At 52.2% G+C, this 27866-nt stretch overlaps 2 protein-coding genes across 8 annotated transcripts in view; one reads left to right on the forward strand and one right to left on the reverse strand.

Moving 5' to 3' along the window:
- LOC101946123 (ectonucleoside triphosphate diphosphohydrolase 8-like) overlaps nucleotides 1–6245 on the forward strand; it is a 71880-nt gene extending 65635 nt beyond the window's left edge. For both annotated transcript variants that reach the window (XM_042855690.2, XM_042855691.2), the window contains exon 10: nucleotides 696–6245. In XM_042855690.2, coding sequence (XP_042711624.2) covers nucleotides 696–878 — 183 coding nt within the window. In that variant the 3' untranslated portion in view covers nucleotides 879–6245. The remainder of the gene's footprint in view (nucleotides 1–695) is intronic.
- LOC101944035 (ectonucleoside triphosphate diphosphohydrolase 8-like) lies at nucleotides 3976–27839 on the reverse strand. Of its 6 annotated transcripts, none has more exons than XM_042855689.2 (10): nucleotides 27715–27839; nucleotides 20498–20623; nucleotides 19732–19849; nucleotides 18669–18819; nucleotides 17961–18120; nucleotides 17122–17352; nucleotides 14954–15220; nucleotides 12690–12800; nucleotides 11818–11955; nucleotides 7608–9703 (listed from the first exon to the last, which is right to left on the reverse strand). In XM_042855689.2, exons 1-10 carry the CDS (start codon nucleotides 27715–27717, stop codon nucleotides 9491–9493), a joined length of 1518 nt encoding a protein of 505 aa, XP_042711623.2. In that variant the 5' UTR covers nucleotides 27718–27839; the 3' UTR covers nucleotides 7608–9490. The 6 variants fall into 6 exon arrangements, 5 of the variants coding, with proteins under 5 accessions (XP_065428366.1, XP_042711623.2, XP_005295980.2 ...); XM_005295923.4 differs by lacking the exon at nucleotides 27715–27839 and adding an exon at nucleotides 27305–27539; XM_008175147.4 differs by lacking the exon at nucleotides 27715–27839 and adding an exon at nucleotides 27305–27510 and having other exon boundaries at nucleotides 19732–20295.
- Between the last annotated feature and the right edge of the window lie 27 nt (nucleotides 27840–27866).

A 27866-nucleotide genomic window follows, 5' to 3' on the forward strand; every position in this document is an offset into this window, starting at 1 on the left:
ACAAGTGCTCTCACCTTTGGGGCCGAAGGGCATGGCTGCCACCCCTGCTAGTCCATGCCTGCTCCTCTCCAGCCTTAACGATGCACTGCAGTGACTATGCTCCTGCTCTTCCAGCCCACAGCTCTGCCAGTGCACCTCAGTCCTGCGATTCTGGGTCCCTGCTGCATTTCAGCGAGGGCTGATGGACTGTGCGCAGTTGTGGCAAAAATCATGAGGTGGTTTTATGATGAGGACCCACAATGATGAGAAAGAGGGTCCAGATCCCCTGTGCCCCATGGCAGGGTTTGGAAGCCAAGAGCTGGGAAGGTGTTTTGCTGCCACAGTCTGTGTTCTGCAGAGCAAGAACAGCCTTTGTTCCTTGTGCCCATGCCAGTGATGCTCAGGCAGCATACTATGCACACTGCAGGTCAGGAATCTGGGCATCCCCATCTCTGTGTGGGAATTGAATCATAGAATATCAGGGTTGGAAGGGACCTCAGGAGGTCATCTAGTCCCACCCCCTGCTCAAAGCAGGACCAATCCCCAGACAGATTTTTGCCCCAGATCTCTAAGTGGGCCCCTCAAGGATTGAACTCCACAATGCTGGGTTTAGCAAGCCAATGCTCAAACCACTGAGCTATCCCACCCTATTAGTAGCTCACACCTCTTGGGGATTGGTCATCCCCTTAATACCAGGGTGCTCTTTCCTTGGGCAGGCAGCAAACACGGACATTGGCTGGACCCTGGGCTACATGCTGAACCTCACCAACATGATCCCGGCGGAGGCTCCGGAGCAAGTGAAAGGGCAGCAGTATGGGCTCTGGGTCGCTGCCATTTTCTTCATTGTCCTGACTCTGGCTTTCTGCCTCGTTGGCTTGCTCATATACATCCTGTGGTAGGAGTCATTCAGCAGGAGCAGATGGCCAGGGCTTCAGCACCTCGCACCCTCCACTAATGAGAGGCCTTAGACACCCTGTTAAATGGAGACTTGAGGGGTGGGCACCCACGGAACATAACTGACCCTACAGCAAGATTTAAACTAGGCCCTACATCACATGAGGAGTGGGAGCCACTACCCCCTGAGGCTGGAGTTTTCAAGGTATTTAGCCACCTAAAGATGCTGATAGGTACCTAGTGGGATTTTTTTCAAAAGCATTTAAGTGCCTAACTTAAATTTTTTCACACAACTCACAGTCAATCTGTGGAACTCTTTGCCAGAGGATGTTGTGAAGGCCAAGACTATAACAGGGTTAAAAAAATAACTAGATAAATTCATGGAGGATAGGTCCATTAATGGCTATTATGGGCAGGGATGTGTCCCTAGTCTGTTTGCCAGAAGCTGGAATGGGTGACAGGGGATGGATCACCTGATGATTACCTGTTCTGTTCATTCCCTCTGGGGCACCTGCCATTGGCCACTGTCGGAAGACAGGATACTGGGCTAGATGGACCTTTGGTCTGACCCAGTATGGCCATTCTTGTGTTCTTATGAACTCCCCTTGATTTCAATAGGAGTTAGGGGCTTAGGCACTTTTGAAAATCCCATCAGGTGACTAACTGCATCTTTGGGTGCCTAAATACCTGTAAAAATCTCGCCCTAGTGCCCCTAGCTGCAACCAGTAGCAGGCTCACAAGCCTCTCGCATGAACCAAACAGTGGAGGGAACAAGAGTAGAGCAAAGCATTATTTTTCAGAAAAATATGGTTTATTAGCTAAAAAATCAACCCAAAACTATTTGTGAATTTGACACAAATTTGCTGAATAATTTGGGGGCCCCCCCAAAAAATCAGGCTGGAGTCACAAGGGGCTTAAGTGCCGTTCACCAGATGGCTGGAGTAGGCTCTGACTTCCTACCACCTTTACACTGAGTGGTCAGCGCACTCACCTGCAATGTAGGAGATGCAAGTTCAATTCCCCCTGCTGTAGAGTGGAAAATGCACTTGGAGTGTGCTTACCACCAGGCTACAGGATATCCTGGTGTGGGACTTTCTCAGTCTCTCCTGTTGAAACTGTTCATTCCCTCTGAAGCACCTGACACTGGCCACTGTCAGCAGACAGGCCACAGGGCTAGATGGACCCTTCGTCTGACCCTGTGTGGCCGTTCTTATGAAACACTGTCACTTCGTACAACATACTCGAATAACATGGGCAGCGGGTATCGTAGGCACGGGGAAGCTGTGCCTCCCCAAACAGCCTAGCGTTGCCCCGCCCACGCTCCACCCCCAAGCCAGGCCCCCTCCTGAGGTTCCCAGCACTTTGCCCTGGCTGGAGCTGGCTGGCTTGCCTCCTGCAGGGACTCAAGGCAGCTGGTGCTAGGACCGTCCTGCCCGGTGCTCTGGGGCTGGCGGGGGTGCTCTGGGATCCTGCAGGGGAGAGGGGCAGAAGGGGAGGGGTGGGGCCTTGGGCACAAGGGGAGGGTTCGGGGTCTAGCCTCCCCCACCAACCGGGTCACCAGCTGCCTATGCTTGAATAGTCAATGGGTGAGAGAGAGAGACCAGCACAGACTGACTCCATAGCCCAGTGGTTAGGGCACTCACCTAGCAATAGATGAGACTCAAGTCCCTGCTCCAATAAATATTTATACACAGTGGGAAAGGTTCAGCAGCCGCTACCTAGAGAGCCCTGCGTCGGTGGCTAGGGCCCTTTTCTGTAAAGGGGGGAGACCTGAGTTCAAATCTCTAGCCCACCTCAAGTGGAGTGGGGGCATCAGACCCATTCTCCTAACTTCTGGGATAAAAGTTGTAAGGAGTCCTCCTCCGCTGGCCATTGTGTGAATCTAGCCCTTTTACAATGCCTGAAAACAAAGCATTTGGGGTCAATCCAAACAATGGAAATTTTTGATCCACTGGAATTTTTGGATTCAGCTTGAGCAGAACCATATTTTTGTGGGTTTTTTCAAATTTTTGGAACTTGCAGAGATCTGAAAAAAGTCAGTTATTCACTGAGCTCTAATATGAGTCCCATGCTCTCTCACTGCAGGTTACATACATACATTGTCTTGAATGGCTCTAGCTACTGGTTTTTAACAAACATTCTTGGGACGGGCAGGCCTGCGAACCCATATCTCTCTCTCTGCTCCCACACGTAGGGACTCTGGGCTGCTGAGGGACTCATGCTGCTAGCCCTCCCTTGCACTGTGGGTGCACTGGTACATGGTCCAGTAATTCATGCTAAGGGCTATACATTGCCATGCCAGGCTTTGCCAGGACCGACAGGTAGTGCAAACCCACCCTAGCAGTTAGGAAGGCATCACCTGAGTCTGCGGCAGTTAAATGAGATCCAAGCCCTGCTCTGGTCTCGGGTAAATTTAGAGCTGACAGCTGCTCGATCCTGCATTTGATATAACTTTAATGAGACTTTTCCATTACAATTTACCTTATGAATTTAATCAATGGCACATTAATTAAAAGGCGAACTGAGTGTTAAAGTGTTAGTGAGGATTAGCAGCTATATCAGCATAACAGTCGGAGTCTTCCCACAGGGAGTCTATTCCCATCTCAGTCCCCAGGGGGTTTTCCTGGGATAATGGGGCCTTCAGTGGTTCCACCTTCAGTGGTTCCTTGGCCTAGGATCAAGTAGCACCTGGTTCCACCCTTGTGTACCACCCAAATCCAGTTAATCTCCAGTAGTTTCCCTCCCAGGCAGGTGGGAGGACTGTCCCCCAAAAATCTTTAAATGAGTCAGTAACGAGAGCCATGGGAATTTTGCTCTTGAGTGGATGTTTGAAGGTTGGCCTCTTTGACAGTTCCAATGGGAAAAAGGTCTCTGCACCAAAGAAATCCAGCCAGGCCTCAAGTGGGATACAAGTTTTTCCGTGGCCCATGCACTGGAGTACATTTCATCCTATTTCTTCTCTGCCTGCAACACCATCTCCATCACTGTCTTCCATTCCCTGCCTTCATTTTCTGTCAAGTTCTGTGATTTGTTTCCTAATCAATATTTCTGTTGCTAGTGCTAGGCCTTGGGTTTTACTTTCTCTGGAGAAAGTGCAGAGACTTTGCATTTATTCTTACTTTATTTCATTAGCAAATTAATTTTTACAAGGAGCAGAGAAGAGAAACTGTGACATGGTCTGTGAAAGTAAATGCCTGTAATTCTGAGGCATAAAAACATGAACCAATCAATGTATCTAAAAGCTCCGACATGGCACCTCCTGGCTTCGGCTCAGTCTGAAGTCTGGACTGCAGGCAAATAGCTGGGTGTCATGAACTGCTGCTTTCACAGAGATGAGAAAGACTACAAACCTTCCCAGGGTAATCAGCAGTGGAAGCTCGTCTTGCCAAGGTGCATATGCTGCATGGCTCCAGAGCGCCCTGCACATCTGCAATGTGTCATCATTGTTAAATGGATCAAAAGGAAGCCATCAATGGAATCACCATCCCATCCCAGACTGGCTGACAGGGTCGTGGGTGTGTCCGTGTCTGCATGGCTCTTGGACCAACAGTCTAGCTAAGAACAAGAATGAGCTGAAGAAAAGTAATTGCTGTGCACAGATCTCAATACAAGGATCCCCACAGGGCGGGCTCACTGTGCTGTCATGTGCTGAAGGGCCACCTGGGAAGACTTCTTACTGCTGCTCAGAGAGTGGTGGCCTCTAAACTGTGGCCGTCTCAGAGCTGCTTCTAGCAAAATCCCCTGCAGCTCTCCAAACCCAGGAGTCCACAGCAGGGAGATCCAACCTGCCCCATCCTCTCTGGGCCTGCCAGGTGAGGATGCTGAGGCAGCCGTGGAATCATCTGCTGCACTGTTGGTGACCCCGATGAGAACTCAGGAGTGGTGTTGGCTTTGCTGACTCACTCCTTTAAACGGCATTACAGGCACCTCCATTTAGCCCCTTTGGCAGTCCAGGGCTGCCAGTCACGTGTCATGGCTCTGTCTGAACTTCAGGGAATTCTGTCACCCATCCTAAGGATGGTCACGTGTGAAGAATATGTCTATGAAGTTGGTTTGGATGGGTGGGTGGCTGTAGGTTTAATAATATTCTGTGTTACATGGCCCAAGAGATTGATTCTGAAATAATTTCAATGCCCAGGAAAGCTGCCCTGTCATTGATACATTGAGGAGGTTAGGGCCAGCTCCTTCTGGTTTGACTACACTCCACATACAAGCTGCTGTTACCATTGTATATTGTTGGTTGTGTGGACAATTGTTTGCTTACAAGATTCCTTTGAAATTGCTGCACTCCCATGGGTCACGACACTGTGTGTGCTCTCCACATAGCACAGCACTCCCGTGTGCTCTCCACATAGCACAGCACAGCACTCCCGTGTGCTCTCCACATAGCACAGCACAGCACTCCCGTGTGCTCTCCACATAGCACAGCACAGCAAGTTCAGTCTTTGTTCAATTACTGGGAGCCAAACATGATGAGCTGCTAAGACCCAGTGCACTCAGTATGAGCCCTTGAGAAAAGCCAGCTATACCAGGCCACCACATTCAAAGGAAGAGGAGGTGCGTGGCCCTGGACAAAGAACACTGAATTCCTGATGGGAGGCTGTCACCCAGCGGCCCGTTGGTGGTTCACTTCTCTGTGTCAGCTACTCAACAGGCCTGACATGTGCACTACACCTAACACGCTGGTGTCATGATATTTACCCAAAAGGTGGCATGAAATATGCCCTTGGACAACTAATTACTCACCATATCAGTAATATTCTGATGGCTGTATGATCAACTTGCAAAAGCTTATACAGCAGTGCTGAATTCATGACTCAAATGTATTTAAACCAGGCATGTCAAGGAGAGTTAATAAACCGGTCCCGGCCCGCCCCCCCTCAGAAAAAGGAATGTGGTTCCGCCAGCTTGACTGGGTCTCCATGTAACTGGAGCAAGGTGTGACCAAAGACAAAGAAAAGCACATCTGCGTGGCAGGCAAACAAAGCCGTCCAGAGAGCAAGTGGGGAAAAGGTGAGCATGTAAGAAGCTCAGCAGAAGATGGAGCCTGTACCCACAGGGAGGGTCAGTGACTGTGAGAGACACTTTTCAAAGGTTTACTGCCCTATAAGAGAGGGGCAGAGAACCCTCCATTATCCTTCACCTGAGGCGACAAAGCAAACCAGCGCCTGGGACGCTGGGGGATCCCGGCTCAGAGCCAGCCATCCATCCCTGGAAAAGGAAGCTTGGTGAGGAAATTACCTTGAACAAAGACTGTGGCTTGTTAAGCCAAATTTTAGCTTCTTGTAGCCCTTTTATCTTTGCCCTTTGTAGTTGAACTTACTTCAAACCTGGCTTTGTAACTGAATAAACTGTTTTACTTTTTATCTAAACCAGTCCGGTGCTTTGATTGAACTGGAGGGACTGTAACACCAGGCAAGAGACCAAGCTGCAGTTCCTCTTGACAGTAGCAGCAAGTGTAATCATTTCAGTGAGTGTCCCAGGAGAGGGCTAGGCACACCAGGGAAACAGTTCTGGGAAATTTAGGACTGGGAGTGTTGGGGTCACTTTGAAACACTAACGAAGGGTAGAAACCAGGCTGTGCCCTGCATGCTTGTGTGCTGGCTCTTGGTGTCCGTGCCGTGCCCTGCACGCTTGTCTGCTGGTTGTTGGTGTCCAGGCAGTGAGCTGCATGAACAGAGCATTTAAGGCACCCAGAGTTATGCCAGACAGGCAGTGACACAACCCGTCACTGGTCTGGGTGGAACCCCAAAACAGAACAGAAGCGGTGTTGGGAAAGACCCTGCCAAGTCTACAGAATGTTGCTACAGGAAGCAGAAAACCCAGCCGTAGGTTTTAATATTATTGCAGAGCTCTCAGGGGCTCTAAGACGACTTGGGAGCTCAGTGAGAACCTGATCACAAGGTACAGTAGGGTTGTCAGCATGGGTGATGGGTTAGATGTGAGCTGAACTATGCCCCCAGCTTTGGCCATCCTACTGGATTCTTTTGACCTCTCTATGGGACTTTCAAGGGGGAGGCGGCTCTTCCTGCTATCAATCTAAAAGCTGGGGTGCAAGGGAGAGCAGCCAGGCTGGGGAACAGTCCCAGTATCAGCCCCTCACCCCCACCCCGCAGAAGAGCTGATGCAGACTGTATGAAAGGGGATCCAGGCCCCGCTTGCGAGTCTGATTTTATCCTCAAAGTAGAATAAAACTTCCTTTCCAAGGTGAAGTCCAGCATGACAGGAGCATGTGTCACTGTCTCTTTAATGGCCCCCAAGCAGCAGGAGAAGAGATGCTGCTGCAGAAATAAGCAAAGCCTCAGGTTCCTGCATCCTATAGCCCATAGGGTTTAATGACTGCACAGGTAGCAGCCTGAAACCATAACACATTGTGCATTCATCAGCCAGGACATACACACCTTAGCGGGCCTCATCACAGACCTGCACTATTCTTACACTGACCCCTGAACCCAAACTGCTCCAGCTCCCCCAAATAATCTTGGGCCGTCACATTTAACTACAAGGCAGTCACTGATGCAGAACTACTCCTCCAGTTGGCACAGTTGTTTACAAGCTACATCCACCTCCACTGCATTGTTCAGAGGTTCAACTCCACATGCAAACGCCTGGAATTGCCAGGGCTTTGGAATGCTGTATCTCCGGCTGCCTGTCGGGCAGTAGCCACACGCTGCAGCCCCTCAGCGTTTGTGCTTGTGAACATGTTGGGGGTACCCAGAAAGAACTGGCGAGCACAGGATTTTCATTTTATTTACAAGCATGTTTAGTGAGTTATTTGGAAGTATGTACTGGGGGCCCTCAAACTTGTGGCCCCCCCACCCTCTGCAGAGCCATAATTACATCTCTGCCTCAGTTTCCCCTAATGGACTTTCAATAAGGCTAAAGAGATTGATGTATAGTGAGCAGTGTCCCTTCAGGGGTCTAGTTTAATCTAACCCAAAGGCAAACCATTACCCAAATAGGCCTCCACCCAGTATCCTAAGGTGCAGGAAGAGGCTGCATTAATTTTAGTCCAACAATTCCACTTATGTCCAGGTCCCTGACTAGTGAGTCCCTCATGATTCAGAGCCCTCTTCTGGAGTCAGGGCCACTTGTCATCAGCTCAGGAAGGGTCTCGGTCCTCTTGGGTCAAGGGCCACATAGCAGTTAAACCACAATGCCCCTGGTTTCCTCAGAGCAGCATCTAATTCCTCTCAGCTGGGGAGCCTACTGCTACCTGGTGAAGTCCTTCTATGGAGACAAGGCTTCAATGAGACTTGGCATTCATACCCCTTTGCTTTTGGAGCCTTTCACACCAGGAATACTCTTCCTTGGTTCAGGCTGCCAACCCTCCAGGATTGTTGAGTGTCCAGAAAATCATGATTCATTGGTAATTAAAGATTATGTCTGTGATGAAACCTCCAGGAACATGTTCATCTAAACTGCCAACCCTATTCTTGGCTTCCTTTCCCGCTGTGCTTCCTCTCCCCAGCACCCCTGTTCCCTAGGACAGGCCACCAGGGGTAGATTCCTAGCCTGCTGCCCTGAGGAGTTCTTTCTCCAGGGGCCTCTTCTGGGTGTTGTTACCTGCCTGAGCCCCCATAACCCTTTAGAAGATCCAGGTGGTAATTAACTCATGTCCTGCTGCTTGGGCACTCACTTATCCTGAGAGGGAGCTGGGCTGGGCACTCACTTTAGCAGGGCCTGTCACAGGTAGGCTGAAAGCCAATCACAAGGTGGCACAATGATCAGCTTGGGAACAGGCACCCAGTCTGGGTTTGATGGGAAATTGAGTTCTTTGTGCAACGCCCACAGCAACCCACAACTTGCAGCCTCATATGCCAGGGTGGCTTTCCCATGTGGCACCTGTGCCTGCCTCTCCTCTCTCCCTTACACATGTATAAGCGAGGGTAAAAAGAGTCTGACCACTGCCATATTAACCTTTTGTAACCCTGAGCCAGGGCAGTGTCTGGAGCCTGGCCCAAACACCCAGGCTGTAACCAACACCCCGTGTGCCACAACCAGCCCTTTGTTAGTGACCACAAAAGGGCAAGTCCCTGCCCCTGCAGAGCTGCTGCAGCTGCCCCTGCATCCAGGCACTTCCAAATATATCAGCCGGTGCTCCCTGGACCAGGAGGAGACTCATACTCCCATTCCCTCCGCCTTGCCCTGGAGTCTCCTGGCACTCTAGCCAATGCTTCCTGCCTCACCAGCCCCAACTTCCCCTGCACCCCAGATCCAGTAGGCCATGGCGCGCGCACACACACACACACACACCACCCCAGCTGGGCTCTGCAGGAGGCGGCAGCACCTCCTCAGGATAGACTTTGTTTGCACAGCAGGACTTGCTGACTGGAAAGGGGGCTGGGGGAGAGCAGGAAGCCAGCACAGCTCACAGGGCTGAGATTAGACTGAAAAGTGTCACCAATTTGCCAATAGATGCCATTTGTCCTTCAAACCCAATGTTCCTACCCTCCCTGGGGAGGGGTTTCTCTCCCAGACCCTGCCTCCAGCTGCAAGTAGGGGCACTGGGTTGTAAGGCCACAAACGTCTAACACACAGGACTGCATGATGTCTGGGGAAAGCCTCGTGTGACTCCTGATGGCAGCAGGGCCCCAGCCTGAGGAGCACTGGCCAGCTACAGCATAGTCTCATAGGTGGCATGGGGCCACTGATAGCACAGAGCCAGGCCTGTCCACAGGATCATGGCCAGCATGAGGCAGGTGGTGACCACAGCTGCTGCCCACAGGTCAGGCCGCTGCCCCTTCACTCGGTTGGGAGCCTCCAAGGGGATCGTGTTGGTGAGGTTCAGCATGTAGCCCAGGCTCCAGCCCACATCCACAGCAGCCACCTGAGAGGAGAGAGCAGAGAAGTTTTATGAACTCAAAGGGCGGGCACTCAGTGCTGGGCAGGGAAGGAGGCGAATCAGAGCCTTAGAATCATAGAATATCAGGGTTGGAAGGGACCTCAGAAGGTCATCTAGTCCAACCCCCTGCTCAAAGCAGGATCAATCCCCAAACAGATTTTTGCCCCAGATCCCTAAATGGTCCCCTCAAGGATTGAACTCACAACTCTGGGTGTAGCAGACCAATAGCTCAAACCACTGAGCTAGCCCTCCCCCCTTCTTCAGTGATTTACAGCAATACTGAGTGTGCTTGTTCTTATGTAGTCATTCTGCTGTTCAACAGCCACAGAACCTGCTCTGGAGCCCTCGCCCGGCTCTGGAGCCCACCCCAGAACCTGCCCCCCATCCTCCATTGCTGTGAAATTGTGCTCTAGAATTTAAATTTGCAACTTTAACTAAAGGGCATTGTAGCCCCCACAGTTGGGAGAAAAATGAGAGGGATGTAACTGGTGCTGGCTGTGAGCCTGCAGACAGCTCAAGATGAAAGCAGAGAGCCATGACCTGCCTCATTCATCTCAAGGAATTGTTAATTCTGAAACTTAAAGGTGGCAAGTTAAACATCAGCAGTTTGATCAGGGAGCATTTCAAGAAGCATCCAGCTAATGTGTTTCTCCCACACCACCAAACCCTGCCATGCCTTTCCAGGTACCAACACCCTCAGCTGTCCCCTGGCCATGTGCCAAAACCTCCCACCCCGCCTGACAGCTTCAAATGCAGTGCTGCCATGTGAGTGCAAAATCAGGGGACTGGAGACAGCATCAAAAAAATTGAATGGAATCTCAGCAAACCAGGGTGATGGGACTGGTTTATTGATTTTCAGATTTCATTCATACAGTCTCCACTGAGCTGCCTCAGAACAGAACACAGGAGTTGCCAGACTGGCTCAGAGCCAACATCCATATGGTCCAGTACCCTGTCTCTGGCAGTGGCCAGCATCAGATGTATCAGGGGAAGGGACAAGAACGTGGCAGTTGGCAGTGATAGGATAATCTGTCCCGTCCTCCAGCACACAAATCACATTGGGGGGGAGGGATAGCTTAGTGGTTTGAGCATTAGCCTGCTAAACCCAGGATTGTGAGTTCAATCCTTGAGGGGGCCATTTGGGGATCTGGGGCAAAATCAGTACTTGGTCCTGCTAGTGAAGGCAGGGGGCTGGACTCGATGACCTTTCAAGGTCCCTTCCAGTTCTAGGAGATGGGATATCTCCATTAATTATTTATTTATTATCCTAGTCTCTGATCTGCATAGAATGCAGGGACGCTGCTGCAATATTTAGGCCCACAGAGCTACAGAGGATACAGGGGCCTGGGTTAGTCTGAGCGTGTCTAGCTTAATTCACCATCCAGCTGCATGGGAATCAGCTACTCCGACCCTCATTAGGACCCAACTCACAGTGACTCCACTTACCATGACAGCTGTTGCCTCCCTGAAGGAGGACATATTTAAGGCCCTTTTTCTGCACTCTATCTGGGCTGGGTTACTGACATGCAGAGCACCTACCATCTGCAGGGTTTATAATCCAGACGGGGGGGTGGGGGGGTGAGGGGCTTGGATTCCTGTGACCTGACTGCCTCGTGTACCTCATGTGGATTTATGTGAGAGCCAGTGTAACGGAGGGACAGGCCTTAGGGGCTGCTGCACCAGACTGCACAAATAGGCTCCCGGGGAAGGAGAATCAGGGCAGGCAGGGTAACTCAAGTTGCCTTTTCAGTTTCTACTTTCTTTGGCCATGGGGGGGGGAAGAAAACACACACCAACTTTTTTCCAGACTGGCACAATTGTATCATTTGGATTGTGCAACGTAGCTGGGCAGCCACGATTCCAATGCCAAGAACTCCAGCGGGAGGGAAGAAGTGGAGAGCTATTCCAGTGCCCATGCTGGGCTGGGGGGGAGCAGGGTAAAGACTGCACAGGCCCTTTATCGCCAACTCCCCTCACCTTGGCACTGATGGAGCAGATTTCCCTCGGGAGCCCACAGTGGTAAGGCAGGCTGGGGACAGACCCGCTCCGGGGGGCGTGACCCAGGCTGTGCAGCAGACCCTGCCAGGGAGACGTCCTACCTGCCAGTGGAAATGGATGTTGCTCCATGTCTCGTTGTCAAACTTGTAGCCTTGCAGCAGGAGGGTGAGAATGTAGGTGCTGGCAGCGCAGTAATCCTGCAGGCGGGTCTTGTTCATGCCAGGATCCACCATCTGCACCTAGGGATATGGGGGGGGGGGTCAGTGCAAACCTGCTGTTCCCATGTAGAGATGCCCAGTTAGCCCACTGGTAACTTTACTCTAGCGAGTCACAGGTCAGAGAGGCCCCCTCGCCCCATCCACAGACCTGCTATTTCAGCTCCAAGCCAGGCATGTGGCAGAGGCCCCCACTGTGCTTTAGATTCCAGTTGCTACCAACCTGGGCCAGATCCAAGCTGGGGACCTCAAGAGAGCAGTGAGGGCTCTATACCCTGTCACTGAACCCTAGGCATGCAGCCCCCACTCCCCTACCCTGCACTCACTACAATGACCCTCTGCTCTGCCACTGGGATAACTGGGACCCTCAGGACTTTGGGCCCAGCCGAGTGTCCATCCTGAGAGGGCAGGGTGAAGAATCTGTTGCCCAGGTTTTGTGTGAGAAGGAGCAGCAGGCCAGAGGGTTTCTCCACACACCATTGGGAAATGGTCTGCAGACCACTGATGCGCAACGAGCCAGTTAAACTTCAGAAAACTCAGGGGGGAGAAGTCCCAGAAGAATTTAGAACCCAGAAGCTAACGATTTGTCCCCCATCTTTCTGCCCAAGCCAAGGCTTCCCCCCCCCCCCCGCCCAAGAAGATCCCAAGGGAAGGAGAATCCCAGCCTGTTAATGGTACCCTTGTGTTCTCCAGTTTCCCCATGCATCTAGATTCAGGCATTACACGACAGCACCGGCGGCTGCTAACCGGGGTCTCACCTCCTTCCAGTCCTTAGCACAGAAGTGCTCGATGGTGGCACTGACGTCACTCAAGGGATGCCCGCTGGTCAGGTTCAGAAAGTGGAAGACTGAATAAAATCCGGAAAAGGCCTTAAAACAACCAACAAAGCAGGTTAGCCAAGCAGCCACCCCTCAGCGACACGTTCTCCGCAGGCCAATGGCCTCAGCCACCCCAACTCTTCACTGCAGGCTCCATAAACCAGCTTCCATTTCCCCTAACTGAAAGGATGCAGCCACAGAAAGGAAGCGGGGCGGGGGGGGACGTGAGGAATTCACCCACACTCCTCTGGGCATGAAATTAGTGCCAGTGAACAGTGCCTGATGCAGAGCAATGGGGGTGGGGACTCCATCCACAGCAGGGACAGAGCTAGCTAGGGATCTGAACACACTCACTGAGCCACTGCCCATGGCTGGAAGCATGACTTCCCAGGGCACATGCTCATAGGGCAGTATTATCACCAAGGCCTACAGGGCAGAGAGAACAGCCCAAGCTTCCTAGTGTCTCGTGAGTTCAAAGAACTGAGCCCAGGGAACCCCACTAGTTCTCCCAACACACAGAGCTGTAGATAAGATCTAAACGACAAGGGTTACATTCATGAGATGCAGCTTGCATCAGACGGAGGCAGCACTGGAATATAGTCTGATGGGCAAGTGCATGGATGGGCAAGAGGAGAAATGGGCATATGTCAGTCCAACACCTTCATAGTCTCTGCACTGGCCTGGAAGCGGGGAGCTAACAGGAGCTGGGGGAAAAGGGAGTTCAGGAAAGCGGGACTGTCCCCAAGAGACAGCACGGACTGAGGCACCAAGCTGCCCCAGATCCTGGGCACAGACACTTCTCCCTAGGTACGATATGCATGTTGGGGAGATTTGGGATTGGCATGGTATGGGTTAGTGACGCCCAACTTTCCCTGCTGAACCACAGTGTTCATGCTGCGGGGACAGAGAGGTATCGTCCCACGTCCCTTTGATGGAAGCCACACGAGCACCACCGGCGTCTGGAAGTCTGTCTCCAGACAAGAGGGGCACTGGATTAGGAGCTGTACATTGGCCAAACCGGACAGTCTCTACGCAAAAGAATTAATGGACACAAATCTGACATCAGGAATCATAATACTCAAAAACCAGTGGGAGAACACTTTAACCTGTCTGGTCATTCAGTGACAGACCTGCGGGTGGCTATATTACAACAGAAAAACTTCAAAAACAGACTCCAACGAGAGACTGCTGAGCTGGAATTGATATGCAAACTAGACACAATCAACTCCGGTTTGAATAAGGACTGGGAATGGCTGAGCCATTACAAACATTTACTCTATCTCCCCTTGTAAGTATTCTCACACTTCTTATCAAACTGTCTGTACTGGGCTATCTTGATTATCACTTCAAAAGTTTTTTTTGTTTTTTTTTTTCCTCTTCCTCTTACTTAATTGGTCTCTCAGAGTTGGTAAGACAACTCCCACCTGTTTATGCTCTCTGTATGTGTGTATATATATCTCCTCAATATTTATTCCACTCTATATGCATCCGAAGAAGTGGGCTGTAGTTCACGAAAGCTTATGCTCTAATAAATTTGTTAGTCTCAATCTGAGGAGTGTAATCTCAGGCAGACTTACCTGCACTAGCTTCACCCACACTAGCATGGCTAAAACGAGCAGTGTAGACGCAGCAGTGGGGGTCAAGCGCAGGCGAGCAGGACAAACCCCAGGTCCCTGTGTGGCCACATGACACTGCTATGTGTAGTCGCTCTAATGCTGGTAAAACTAGCACAGCTATGGCCACCTGTGCTGCAGTCACCCTGGCATTGCCATGTCGATGGGCTCTAAGAACCCACACAGGTTGGGCACTGCTTTACTCACGTCGATTTAGAGTCTCACCTTAAGTTGAACCTTTGCAACTTGCCCAGGTAGACAACACAGCCACTTCACTTTCCCATGTTTACAGACAGTTAAAAATTGTAACTTGCCCCACACCCTGCCCCATGTGCCCCCAGCCAGCGATCACCAAGATGCCATATGCTGGAAGGAAAGGTCACGAGAGACATAGCAGCAGCTTGTTCTGTGCACTGGGCTGGTCCTGGCTTTCAGACATTTGCTCGCATTAGTACCAACGGGAATTTCCCCCCACAGCACCCCTCCCCCCCCCCCCAAAGGTACAGGGACCCTCAGCCAGCATGAGAGCCCTCAGAACCCAGCTCCCTACAGTGTGGTAGCCAGCTAGAAGAGCAGGGAAGGCTCCCTTACGAAGAACTGCCCATGCTCCGGCGGCTGGTAGACCCCGTTGAACCCGCACGTCCTGTTGGCCCCACAGGCTGTGAAGTTGAAGAGTTTCTGGACGGCATTCCTGCACTCCGCTGGGGCTCCTGTCCCCCGCACCGTGAGGATCTGGCTGGGGTCGTGTGCAGCTGGTGCCGGGACGCAGGGACTGTCATACAGGGCAGCGGCAGTGACGTTCTCCTCATATCCCCTAGGGTAGCACGGGTGGGAGATCTGCTGAGAGGTGAGGTTCTCCTAGAGAGAGGGGAACCTATTAGCAGTGCTCAGGCTTGGGATAGCAGCCAAACCCCCGTCCCCACCACTTCACACACAAGCCAGCCTTGTAGTCTGGAACATCCCACAGTGGAGAAAGCAAAGGGCAGCCCCGAGATGCTACCCAGCCCTATGCACGCTGGATTTTCTCTGGAATCCTGCTAATCTCTCAGAGGGAAACGTTCCCTTCCCACTCTGGGCCCATTCAGAGCGGTGATCTCCTTACCCGGCTGCAGGAATTAAACTGTCGGATGGGGAACAAACAAACAAACAAAGTCTGACCAGCGCCCCCGCTCTGCTCCTGCAGGCGGACAGTCCCTGTGTACACTCAGCAGAATGAGGGCTGGACTAGGACCAACCCCTCAGCACCAGTGCTCTGCATTCCTCCCCTTACGCCCCCACTGGCTCACAGTCCTGCACCCTACTGGCCTCGCTCCTTTGGGAGACACATTCATTCCCATGTAATGAAAGACCAAGACAAGATTCACATTATACTCTATGGGCAACCACAGAGATTCAGGACCATCCAGAGCCTCCTCAATGGAGATCCTAAGGCAGGGAGGGTGCTAGTTTTGCCATGGATCCTCCTGTGGTTTGCAGTTTCTCTTTCCTGTCAGGTCACCTCATGCTAGATCAGCTTGTTTTAAAAGGGAGAGCATGGGTGGCGAAGAGCCAAAAGCCAAGGGCAAGCACGGATTCATCTTTACAAAAAACACTCTGCACACTCTGACATTTTGCCCAGCATTTCTCATTCTTTCACCCAACTTTTAACAGTAACTGGAGCCAGCAAGCCAGGGGACAGCTTGTGGGCTGCCTCCCCCACCAGCAGCAGAATTTCAGTGTCACCTCAGTGGGCTGTGTCTCACACCGACTCTGCCGCACCTTCCCATCGGCAGCCTCTCCCTGTTTAGGCTGCTAACCCTGTCCCTGCAGGAATCTCTTGCCAAACCTTTTGCCTGCCTAGTGCCAAGAGCCCCTGCTTGGTCCCTTCTTGACACTGCTGTCTGCCCAACTGAGCAGGCTCCCTTTTCTAAGAAACGCTGCCTCCAAGCTGTCATGTGAGCTGTGGTCAGCTGTCTCAGGTGCAGAGCCAAAGCCTCGACAGAGGGCCCTGGGTTGCATGCATGTGCCCCAGCACCAGTGCCCTGTTTCAGTCTATCAGCAGGTTTCTGTAAGGGCATCTAGTCTCCCTGCGATTCGCCCCTGTGCAGTCAGATCAGAGCTCCCTTCACAGGAAGGCCCATAGATCTGCCGTGGAAGTTAAACAGCACAGGGCCATGCAGAGCCTGCTATGCTGCTGGTATTCATGGAGCTGGGTAAAGCTCTATGCTTCACACACATCCCTGCCTACAGCCCGGGGAGTTAAGTGCCACTAGAACTCAAGTTCTGATCCCACCTGGGCCACAGACTCCTCCTGGAGCATAGGACAAGCCTCTTACAGCAGCTACTCGCACACACAGCCACTATGTTTGGTGCCCAACGTGAGACACCTCAGGCCAGCTTTTCAGAGGTGCTTAGCATCCCCAGTTCTAGTCAGTGGGAGCTCCAGGTGCCACTTGGCTCTGAAAACCAGGCCAGAGGCACCTCCAGTGGGTACCCCACATCAGAGGTAATATTTTAAGGTGTTGTCCTCTCTGCCTGTTTCCCTTCTGCAGCACAGGGTTAACACCTCCCGCATGGGGAGCAATGGGGTAAGTAGTTGATGGGTATGGATCTCATTATATGAAGTGCCAAGTTATTACTAGCTTTGCCTTTTGCTGCACTGTACAGCCAAAGGTGCAATAGCTCCATAGGGCCATGTGCGCATCCCACTACACTTGTGCTACCAGACTCAGTGAGCCCCAGGTCTGGTGAAGAGGGAATAGGCAGATTCAGGAGAATACCTCTCTGAGGGATGCAATCAGCTTCTTCAAGGCTTGGTTTTCTCCGTAGCAAAGGTAGCTGTGGGTATAAAGCGAGTAGTTGGTCCCATACAGCCAGAAGAGGACTTCGGTGTTGTTGTCCTCAATGGCCCGACCAGGGTGAAAGGTTATCTGGGTCGAGGCTCCTCCAAGGTCCAGTGCTCCCACAACTGCAGCTGCCTCAGGGTGTATCCACGTCCCTGTGAAAGAGAACTGCCCCCACCACATGGAATCAGTTCACTGCTGGTGCTTAGAGTTAAGAACAGCGTCACTGGAGGGCCAGGGGATAGAGTGCCCATCTCCATAGGAAAGCAGCGTCACAGGCTGAGCAAGGAAGCATGTCTGTTAATCAGTGTCCATGACTCTTGCACTGGGATGTGGGGCCTAGGAGACCAGCTGCCACTCAGGGGGTGTCTTTTCCGCCACTTAACTAGACATGTCTCATCCAAAAGCTGAGGCCTGGCATGGGACAGGGTCTCCCTGAATCCCTCCTGCCATGGAAGTGCTGCTGCCTGCAGCTGAAGCAGGGAGAGACACCAGCACCCTCCTATGTAAAGAAACACCAGCTCCTCTTGTGAGGGGTTTGGTCCTATGTCAGGGACTCAACATCCAGCTTCCAGAGCCCTGGATTCTCATGCAGTGTGGGAATTCCCAGCTGGAGCCAAGAAGGGACAAGCCAGAGAAGGGAGCAGGTCTGGGAAATGAGCTAGGCTGAGACGACCTGCCATGTTGGCTCCTCGTCCGACCCGTTTTCTATAGAAAAGGAGCAGCCCTGCCAGCCAAGGTCACTCCCTTTCCTTCCCCCCTGCCCAGGCACTGACCTTGATGAGCGTCTCCAGCAGGTAGTTGATTGTGATCCAGCCAAAGGATCCTTCCTCATTCCCAGTGAGGATCCGAGCGCCACGGAAATCTACAGGGTACTGCCGGATGGTCTTGGAGACCTCTGCAAAGATCAGGTCGGCTTTTGTGCTGTTCTGCTCCCTGCGAATGGGGAGGGGAGAGATTCCACTGGGCCCCTGACGGATACGGTGTGGCATGCACAGTGACTGCCTAATCCAAACCCTTCCAGAGGGGTAATAAACCTGAACATGAGCATCTTCCCTGGAGGTGCCGAAGCGGGTGAGAAAAAGGCCCTCTGTTCCTGATACTCCATCAGGTCAGCCAGTAACAGAAGAGGAATGTAGTTAATGCTTAATTACAAGTTTCTGGCACTTGCAGTTCCTCACATTGCCATGGCACCCCAATGGCAAGGGCCTTGCCTAGACCGACTGGTCCTGCAAGAGCCCCCCAGTAGTTTAGCAATGCACACGCTCACCACGGACATGCAGCCCACTCTGGAGTGGAGGGAAGGCAGTAGGTGGACAAGCTGCATGAGTGGGACAGAGGCACAGGGAAAATGTTACCACCTGTGCAGAGTATAGATTTGAGGTCTGTCCCCAAAGACTCCTGCAGTGAACAGCAGGTGACTGAAATGGGGGAACCGGCCATTCCCTGTGCAGAGCTGCCCTCCTCACAGTCACTCCAGGTACCTCAGCAGCCGCATGCCCGCAGTAGCGCCGAGGTAGGTGGGCGTTTCTCTCTGTTGCTCCACAGGGATGATCGTCATGGCTTTGTCCAGACAGGCCCTCAGGCTGGCTCCGGCCCTAGTGGGGTTGTCAGCGTAACTGGAGATCCCAGGTCCTGGAACGAAGCATCCCAGTGAGAGCCTGAGCTCAGCCAGGGCCCTGAGACAGGGACTGGCAATGCTGCTGGCACTTGGGGCTGGAGAGCCCAGAGTGAGGGTCAGTTGTTTGCTGGCATCAGCATGCAGGGAAGAGGAGTGTATAGATGTAGGAAAAGTCTGCGGAGCGCCAACCAAGGTCTGGGGGGGAACTGCCCTCCTTGCCCCATAGCAAATTACACTCCTGCAGCAGAGCACTGTGGGAGAGGCTGCTCCTGCCTGGCAGCTGGGCCATAGGACACCCATGCATCCTGGGTCTGCCGTCACCACGACATAGAGCTTGAATGCAGACAAAGGTCGGGGTGTCTGGGCCTGGGGCTGCGTTGGGGACATCTCATTCCCCCAGGCTCACTGCCTTTTACAGTACAGCTGGGTGTCACCCCTGCTTTCCGGATAGCAGTCTAGGGATGGGGGAGGGTCACACTCACTTCTCCCATTTTGGCTTTGTAGGTCTTTCCATGGCACAGGGATGTGGTGGACAGTTCAGCTTCCACCTTTGCTCCCTGGGGTCCACTGCATTATATTGCAGGTAGCTAAAGGAGCAAAGTCCACCTGTAATATATGTGCTTGTGCTGCACCTATAATGTCAATGGCCAAACTCACACCTAGTCCAACTCCACTGACTTCTGTAGAGTCCCACCAGGGATGAATGGGGCCCAGTTGCTATCCCTGGAAAATAGAGATCCAGGCAGAAGGAGGTGGTGTTAGGCCTGAGGGGTAATCCAAGTGCAGGGCAGTAAATAGCACAGCAACCTTTGCCCCTGACAGAAGCATTTCACACACATTTCTTGGCACATGGACACAACCAAGTGAAGGGCATAAGGGTGAGAGAGAGAGAGAGAGAGAGAGAGAGAGAGAAACATCTGACTGACCTTGCACGGTGCAGGCCTCAGCCTGGCTGACGATGCCGGTGCCGTTCTCTTTATCCGCTGGCCACTTGTAGATGTAGAGAGCCGTGTGCGAGGAGCCGGCATCAAACACCATCCCATACTGAAGGGGGAGCCGGGAGGGAAGATGAGGTCACAGAGCTCACTGCTGCACAAGGGCTGCTGTATGTGCTCTCAGCTCTTGCATCCACAGAATTGCACTTTCAGGCTTGACCTTCCAGCCTGGCTTTAACCAGGCCTTTGTTTCTATTCCTTGGGTTTTGCAGTTAGATAAAGTTCCGAGATGGAAAGGGAAGTGAGGTGTGAAACAACAAGTCTCACGCCCCTGCAGTGACATTCACAGAGCTCTCAGGAGTTGGAGACACATGTGGAATGGCTCAAACCTGTGGGGCTGTTCACCGGCTATCAGCTATCGGAGGCTGGGAAATCAGGAAGTGGTAGTTTTGCAACAGTCTTAGAAAAGTAAGAATGAAAGAGACAACAGGGAAGGAACATGAAACCCTGGGAAGAAGGACAGAGGAGAGGAAACATACAAGATGCTCATGAGATCTGAAAAGAGAAAGTGGAAATAAAAGTCAAGAGAAACTAGTTTAGTTACACAGCAGAACCACTAACAGACAGGATGACACACAGCAGGTCTGGGGACACGGAAAAGGGTGACACTATTTCTAACAGGCTATCAAACCCACACAGCTAGCAGAGGTTTCTGTATCAGTCATTGCAAGCAATGTACTCTAGCAACTGCACCTACCTTGGTTCTTGCAGGCAGATAAACGTCCTTCACTTGAACAAGGATGAGGATGAGGGTAGCTATTCCTGAAGCTGCAGCCACCGCAAGAAGGCACCTGGCATCCTGCCCTAACATTGCTGCACCAATCTGTGAGCAAAGCAGAAGCTGTGTCAAGACAAACACATCCCATCTTCCTGCTTTCCAGCCAGTTCCTGGTTTACTTTTAAAGAGAGTTCAGGACAAGGGCGGTGGGTGGCTAACGCGTCCCATTGAGCCTGTCCCCACTGCAGTGAGTCTGTTTCCAGCTTCACAAGCATACATTTGAGCAATTGTACATCCTGATGGTACAGCAAACTAGATGACCCTGGTGGTGGGTTTGGTGCAGAGAGGAGCAGAGGAGGCTCAGAGAGGAAAGAGCTCCCATAAGACACAAACAACAACAATATGCAGGCCTGGCCCAGCCCAGAGAGGCTCAACTGCTGGTGATTGCTACTTCTGCTCCATGCCACATGCAGAGCACAGCTCAAGTTGCAGTAGGCCCTTGGCATAACAACTTGAGCAGAACAGCCAATCACAATACCACCCCCATTGTCCAACTCCATCATCTCTGACCCCATGGCAGGTTCTGCTCTCCTAGTTAGCAGACAGTCTCATCCCAACTGTAACCCAAAGTTGAAGTGCAAGATCCTGCACCATTTCTAGATTCACTTTCCATTCCTTGCCCCTCCCCACATTCGCCTCCCCTTTCTACACTAGCAAAGCTGTTTGGGTCTGGTGGGAGACAGGGCACATACATTGGATCAAGGACTATGGGATGGGGACGGGTTTGATTTTTGTTTAAAATATATTTAATACAGAAAAATAAAGAGGCTTGGGAGTGTAATTACATGCATGCAAAGAAAGCATTTTACATCATTCATAACTTCACACACACACAGCGGAGAGAAAAACCCTCATTTTACAAATGGATTCAGAGGTTAAACATTCCAGGCCCCAGAGGGAACAAGTGAACCCGGGAGTTCCTGGCGCTTAGTTCTGTGCTCTCGCATTAAGAGATGCCAGGTGTTGTCTGGGTGGGTGAGACCAGCAAGCTCAGCTATGCTATCTGGCACTGTTTCAAGCCAATTCTTTGTTGTGAATAAGTCATGGGGAAATTCTGCGCTACTGCAGCGCAGCAGAAACCACCCCCCACCCAATCCCTTTACTTCCTTGCAGAAAATGGTTTCTGTGGGGAAGCAAGGAGAAGCTGTACCAGTGCTCACTCACCCCTCCAGGCAGCTCCGCAGCTCACATGCATCTGTTCAGGCAGCCAGGGGGAGAGGTAAATCACTGGCTGGAGGAGGGTCTGGGGATGGCCAGGCAACCCAGGGACATTAGTCACAGCTGGGGAAGGTGGGGGGGGGGAGGAGAGACGAGGACAGAGTCCCCCCTCCCACTTCCCTGCACAGAGCAGATGGGGCTGGGTCAGATCAAGCCCCAGAAACTTCCCCTGGCTGCACGAAGCTCTGCACTGCGGGGGGGGACGGGACGACAGGGTTCTGGGAGTGGGGGGAGGCTCAGCAGGAGGGTTTGGTGCAGGGGGGTCCAGATGCGTAGGGGCTAGGTGGAGAGGAGAAGCAGCTCCTTGTACAGTGACCCCTCCGCCCACCCGGAACCCCCCCCCCCCCCATGAGCTCCCCAAACCCCCACCATGCCGAGCCTCACCCCCGCATCAGAAGCCCCTCCATACCCGGACCCCCACCCCACTGAGCCCCAACCAGCTGCACCCTGACCCCCACCCCACCAAGCCCCACTCCCTCCCCCCACGGAGCCCTAACCACCTTCACTGTGCCCCCCCCTTTGCAGAGTCCCATTCCCCCTGCACCCAGAACCCTGCACCAAGCCCCTGTGCCCCAGACTCCCCCCTGCACCCAGACCCCCCACCAAGCTGCCCACATCCAGACTGCGCCACACAGAACCCTGGTACTCTTGAGGGAATTTTGCACGGAAAAGTTTAAAAATGTAGAATTCTGAAAAGTTCTGCATATTTTAATTGTCAAAACAACACAGAAACACAATATAATCACACCATTTTCAATTATTTTGGTAATTTATTTCAAATTACTTGTCAAATAATTGAAAATGGTGTGATTATAAAGTTGTTTTGACAAATAGGCAGAATTTTGCAAAATTTTAAAAACTTGTGCACAGAATATTTAATATTTTGGTATCAGAGGGGTATCTGTGTTTGTTGCTTTTTACAGATCCGGACTAAGAGTCCTGTGGTACCTTATAGACTAACAGATGTATTCACCCACAAAAGTTTATGCTCCAATACATCTGTTAGTCTATAACAGGGGTCGGCAACGTTCAGCACGCGGCTCGCCAGGTTAAGCACCCTAGCGGGCCGGGACAGTTTATTTACCTGCTGATGCGGCAGGTTCGGCCGATCGCGGCCACCACTGGCCGCGGTTCGCCGTCCCGGGCCAATGGGGGTGGCGGGAATCGGTGCAGGCGAGGAATGTGCTTGCCGCGGCTTCCCGCCGCCCCCATTGGCCCAGGACGGCGAACCGCGGCCAGTGGGGACCGCGATTGGCCAAACCTGCTACGTCAGCAGGTAAATAAACTGGCCCGGCCAGCTAGGGTGCTTACCCTGGTGAGCTGCGTGCCAAACGTTGCTGACCCCTGGTCTATAAGGTGCCACAGGACTCTGATTTTTTGGCACAGAATTCCCTCAGGAGTAGACAGGTGGTGGGGTTTTTCTTTTGAGATCTTGTGTTCAAGTAATTTCATCACTGTTCGAACCACTCTGGTCTTTCTGTTCTCTCTGCCAGACTGGTCACACAACCCCGTGCCAACAAGGTAAAGGGCAGGGAAGGGTTAGGCAGGGAGAGGAATGTGATTGGGAAGGAAAAAGAGGGAAACAAACAATTCCTGATGCACGAAGGGAATATTCATTATCTGAATACAAAAGAAAATGAAAACATTTCAGAACAGATTGGCCATGTTCTTGCCATTTGTTTTCTAATGCCCCTGTCTTCTCGCGGCTGCACATCAGCTGAGAGGTCTGTTCTTGTCAATGGTGCAGCATGCGAAGAGCAGTCCATAGAGAAAGGTCAGCGAGCAACACACATGATTCCAAAATGCTTCCGATTCCCCACATTCAATTCAATCCAAAAACAACACGGTCATCCCCCTGAGCTTTAACTGCCCGGGGGTAGGTACAGCTTCAGGAGAACCAGATGGGGAATGGTTCTCCTGTCCTGCAAAAATGTTCAAAAGTAAGAAATATTTTTGCGTTCTGAATCAGGATGAAAAGTCAAAACCTTGAATATTTGTGTGACTTGAAAAATCTGAACACAATTTCAGTTCAATAAAACCATTTTGTTTCAACAATGTAAAAAATTTCATTTTGGTTTTGACCTTTTTAGTGTAGATTACAAAGCCAAAAGACATTTTGAATAGGAAAACTGGAATTTTTCATTTTGAAAAAAATCTCAAGATGAAACATCTACAGTTTCAAAACTTTTTGCTAAAAAAAACTTTAAAAATGTATCACAACCCACCGTTCCCCATGACAACGCTGGGTTTTGATGACTCGTCCATTCTTCAACACAAAACTGTATTGTCAAAAGGCTCCTGCTAACACTAGTATTGTAGCTGTGGTGGCATGGGCAGCAGTGAGCAGGAGCACAGGCTAGCCAACCTGAGGAAGTTCCCACCGGGGCGGAGTAAGTGCTACCGTGGCTACACTACTATTATTAGTGCATCAGCTCAATGGGAGCTAGCGCAAGCATGTCTGCTTGAGCTGGGAATCACACCCCCAGCTCCAAGTACAGCCACAGCCACGTCTACACTTACGCAGCATGTAGAGGAAAGCTGCATGCCCAGCTAGCACGGGTATAAATAGCAGTGTAGACAGCGAGGCACAGCTTAGGTGAGAAGAGTAGAGCTCCCTACATGCCTGAACCCCCACGGCAGGTACCCTACCTGGTTCTACATGCCCAAGCCGTGCCTCCCATGTCTATGCTGCTATTTTTAGCAGCTTTTTCTTACTGCCTCCCCCTGCTCCACATGTGGCTACACACTGCAGTGACAAGTGAGGATGCACCCTGCTTTCACGGCAGCATACAGCTATGCATGTAGTGCCTGTATCCTACATACCACTGCAAGTGTAGACAAGACACAAAAGTGGTATGTGGGGTGGGGTTCCTGGTTCTGCTTGCAGGTAGGGGGCTCTGTGGGGAAGCATGCGATCAGACTAAGTCTGAAAAGAGCAAGCTGGAACAAGGTGGGGTGAGTTGTGCCTTTCTGCCTTGGGGAGCAGCCTGCTTCATCTCGCTCTGGTTTTGGTTTCTATATGTTATCACTTTGGATTCTAAGAATAAAAGTAGTGCTATGCTGCAACCCTCCAGCAAGAGTATTTGATGTTCTTATTTAACTTCTGTGTTTTTGCCTTGAACACAATACCCTCTGAGGCCAATTTCTCTTGGGCTTGGAAAGAGCAATCACATAAGATCTCTTCTTCCAAGGCCTCGCAAACGAGATAGTAAACGGATTTCAGAAATGGATCTTAGCCAAAATCTTGGGTTCCCAATCTGACTGAATCCCCCTCTCCCATCTCTATGTGTTGACTGCCTTTGTGGGGGTGTAAGAATTACAGGTCTTACACCTAAGTCTTCCTCTGTGTTTGTATAGTGCCTGACACAACACAGCCCTGATCTGGACTGGGCCCTCCTAGCACTACCACAATCCAAATAAATAGCCATAGAGCCCCCAGACTTTGGGGGAATGTTGATCGCACTCAGGCAGGCACCAATCCCAGTTCACTAGTAGCTGTCAGCATTAGAAAGCCAGCATTTACCAACAGTCACCCCACAGCAGGATCTAAAACACTGTAATGGTCTCACCTCTTGGCAGACCCCTGGGCTTCCTCAGTTAAAACCAAGCCGGAACTATCGGGAGAAGTCCCTTTTTCACTGGCATGCACGAAGTGTGGGGCCTGGCAGAGGGATCGTACCCAGGGCAGCAGAGGAAAGCACATACCAACCACAAGCCAGCAGCTTCCGTTAGCCCGACCCAAAGCCCAGGGGAGTGCCCTGGTGGCATTGCACAGGGCACTGAAGAGGAGTTCCCAGCCACGGCCAGGAGAGTTAAGTGGAGGCTGAAGTCAACAGGAATGGTGCCCACTGACATGCGGGCTGAGCTTGGCCCCATGCTCTGCTGAGGTGCAGGGCAGCTGACAAACATGGGAACAGGGCCAGCCCTAGACCTTTTACCACCCAAGGAGGGAAAAAACAAAACCAACCTGGCCAAATGTTGCTCCAGCTGTTGGCACCCTAGGGCAACCTCCCTGGTCTCCCACCCAAAGGCCAGGCCTTACTGGGAATGGCAGCTCTCAGTGACGTGTCTGAGCCTGGTCCAAGTGTGACACTTGTTTGGCATGTCCAAATTCACCTCCCAAAACTGACCCCCCACAGCTGGCAGCCAGATGCAGCGCAAGCACAGGGCAGAGTGTCTCCACGTGCTCCTCCCCCTTCTCCCACCCTGCTCACCTCCCCAGCTGGAAATGAGATGCTGTGCAGGGAAATATGCATATGCATCCGAAGAAGTGGGCTGTAGTCCACGAAAGCTTATGCTCTAATAAATTTGTTAGTCTCTAAGGTGCCACAAGTCCTCCTGTTCTTCTTTGTGCAGGGAAACTAACTGGGCCATTGAGAATACAGCCATAAGGGAGCCAGTCGAGAGGAGGCAAAGGGCAGGTTCTTCTGGACTGCTAAGAGAGGCACAGGAAGGAAAGACGTGCAGGGGAGAGAGGGAGGAACAGGGCTGGCTAAGTCTAGCGACGCAGAAGCCTCGGTAGGGAGATCTCTGTTCCTGTCAGATCCTGTTGAGAGGGCCTAAAGCTCTGCAGAGTGTAAACAGGCAGGAGCCCGGGGGGGACTGTGGTGATATTGCTGAAGGGGAATAGAAATAAAGTTTCACTGAGCACACACCCGGTGGAGTCCATGTGGTTTCTGCAGGGAAGAGGATGGGGCGGAGACAGGTCCCCATCAGACCCCCAAAACCCCTAAATGGTGAATTATAGGAACAGCCCTGAACTAGCCGCAGGAAGATAGAGAAGATGATCTAACAAAGACCCAGTCTTAAATTTTAAATGTAATATAGGCTAGGTTAAAAGGTGGCAAATTCAAACCAGATAGAAGTCAATACTATTTCACACAGTGCACAGCTAGATGGTGGAACTCCCTGCCACAGGAAGTCAACAAGGCCAGTTTACTTAGATTGTAGGGCAGAGGCTGCCTCCTTGTACCGTACCTGGCAAACTGGGGGTCCTGGTCCATGACTGGGGCTCCTAGGTGCTACCACAATACAGACAACGACAATGCAAGATTCAAAAGGGGATTGGGCATTTACATGGATAATGAGACCTTCAAGTTACAAGAGGGATGGCTAACAACATTCTGGCAGGGATCTTACAGTGCCTGTCTCCAGGTCTGGGCCAGGGGGACAGATTATCTCACAGCTCCCTACTGCAGGGCTCTCGCCCCTCCTCGGGAGCCACTGGGGCCTGTGTAGCCAGGACACAGGACGAGATGGCCCTTGGGACGGATCCAGTCCGGCCCTTCTGAGAGGTTTTCAGAGGAGCCGGAGGGAGCCACATGCCCAACTCTCGCTGCATTTCAGGGAACTTCCCCGGGCTCCTCCCGTCCCCGCCATTCTGCAGGGGAGCGCCCCAGCGCAGGGAGCCCGGGGAACACGAGCGCCGCGCGGCCCCCGGCACCGACACGACACCAAAGGGGACTCGGAGCAGCCCGCGAGCCAGGGCAGGCCGGAGTCCCGCGTTACCTGCCGTGCAGGAATCCAGGACAGCTGCCTCCTGCTGCGGAGCCTCCCGCCCGGCCCCCTTCCCCTGCAGGCAGCCCGCCCCGCCCCGCCCCGCAGTGGCCCGGCCATCTCTTTCGCTTTCCGGCGGCCCTGCCCCCAGAACAGCGGCGGCGGCGTTGCAGCTCGCCTCGGAGCGAGCGCTGGCGCCCCGGTGACCCCGCTTGGCGAGGCTGCTGCTCCCTGCTCCCTAGCAGCAAAGCCCCTGCCAAGCCCCTCCCCGCCCGGGTGTCCAGCCTCCCGCCCCAGCCCGAACGGCTCTGGTAAGGCCCAGTCTGTTGACTCGGGCTCTGAGCGCCAGGGCGTTTTCTTTCCGCTCCCAAGTTCTCTGCTGTGTTCCTCCTTCCCATCCCCTCTCCCGCTCTTTTCTTTACCATTGTCCAGCTGTGAATAGACCCTTCTCGACAGGGCCACCCAGAGGATTCAGGGGGCCTGGGGCAAAGCAATTTCAGAGGCCCCGTCCGTAAAAAAAAAGTTGCAAGAATACTATATTCTTGTGGGGGCCCCTGCAGGGCCTGGGGCAAAT

This window comes from Chrysemys picta, chromosome 18, assembly GCF_011386835.1.
Source record: "Chrysemys picta bellii isolate R12L10 chromosome 18, ASM1138683v2, whole genome shotgun sequence".
Classification (NCBI taxonomy): domain Eukaryota; kingdom Metazoa; phylum Chordata; order Testudines; family Emydidae; genus Chrysemys; species Chrysemys picta.

Excerpts from the sequence above, each read along its gene's own strand:
- LOC101944035 (XM_065572294.1), bottom strand. The coding sequence starts at position 19,192 with ATGTCCCCAACGCAGCCCCAGGCCCAGACACCCCGACCTTTGTCTGCA. Across the intron at positions 15,221-17,121 it reads TGATTGCATCCCTCAGAGAG|GAGAACCTCACCTCTCAGCA; the intron begins GTATTCTCCTGA and ends CCCTCTCTCTAG. Across the intron at positions 11,956-12,689 it reads GTGCTAAGGACTGGAAGGAG|GTGCAGATGGTGGATCCTGG; the intron begins GTGAGACCCCGG and ends CCATATCCCTAG.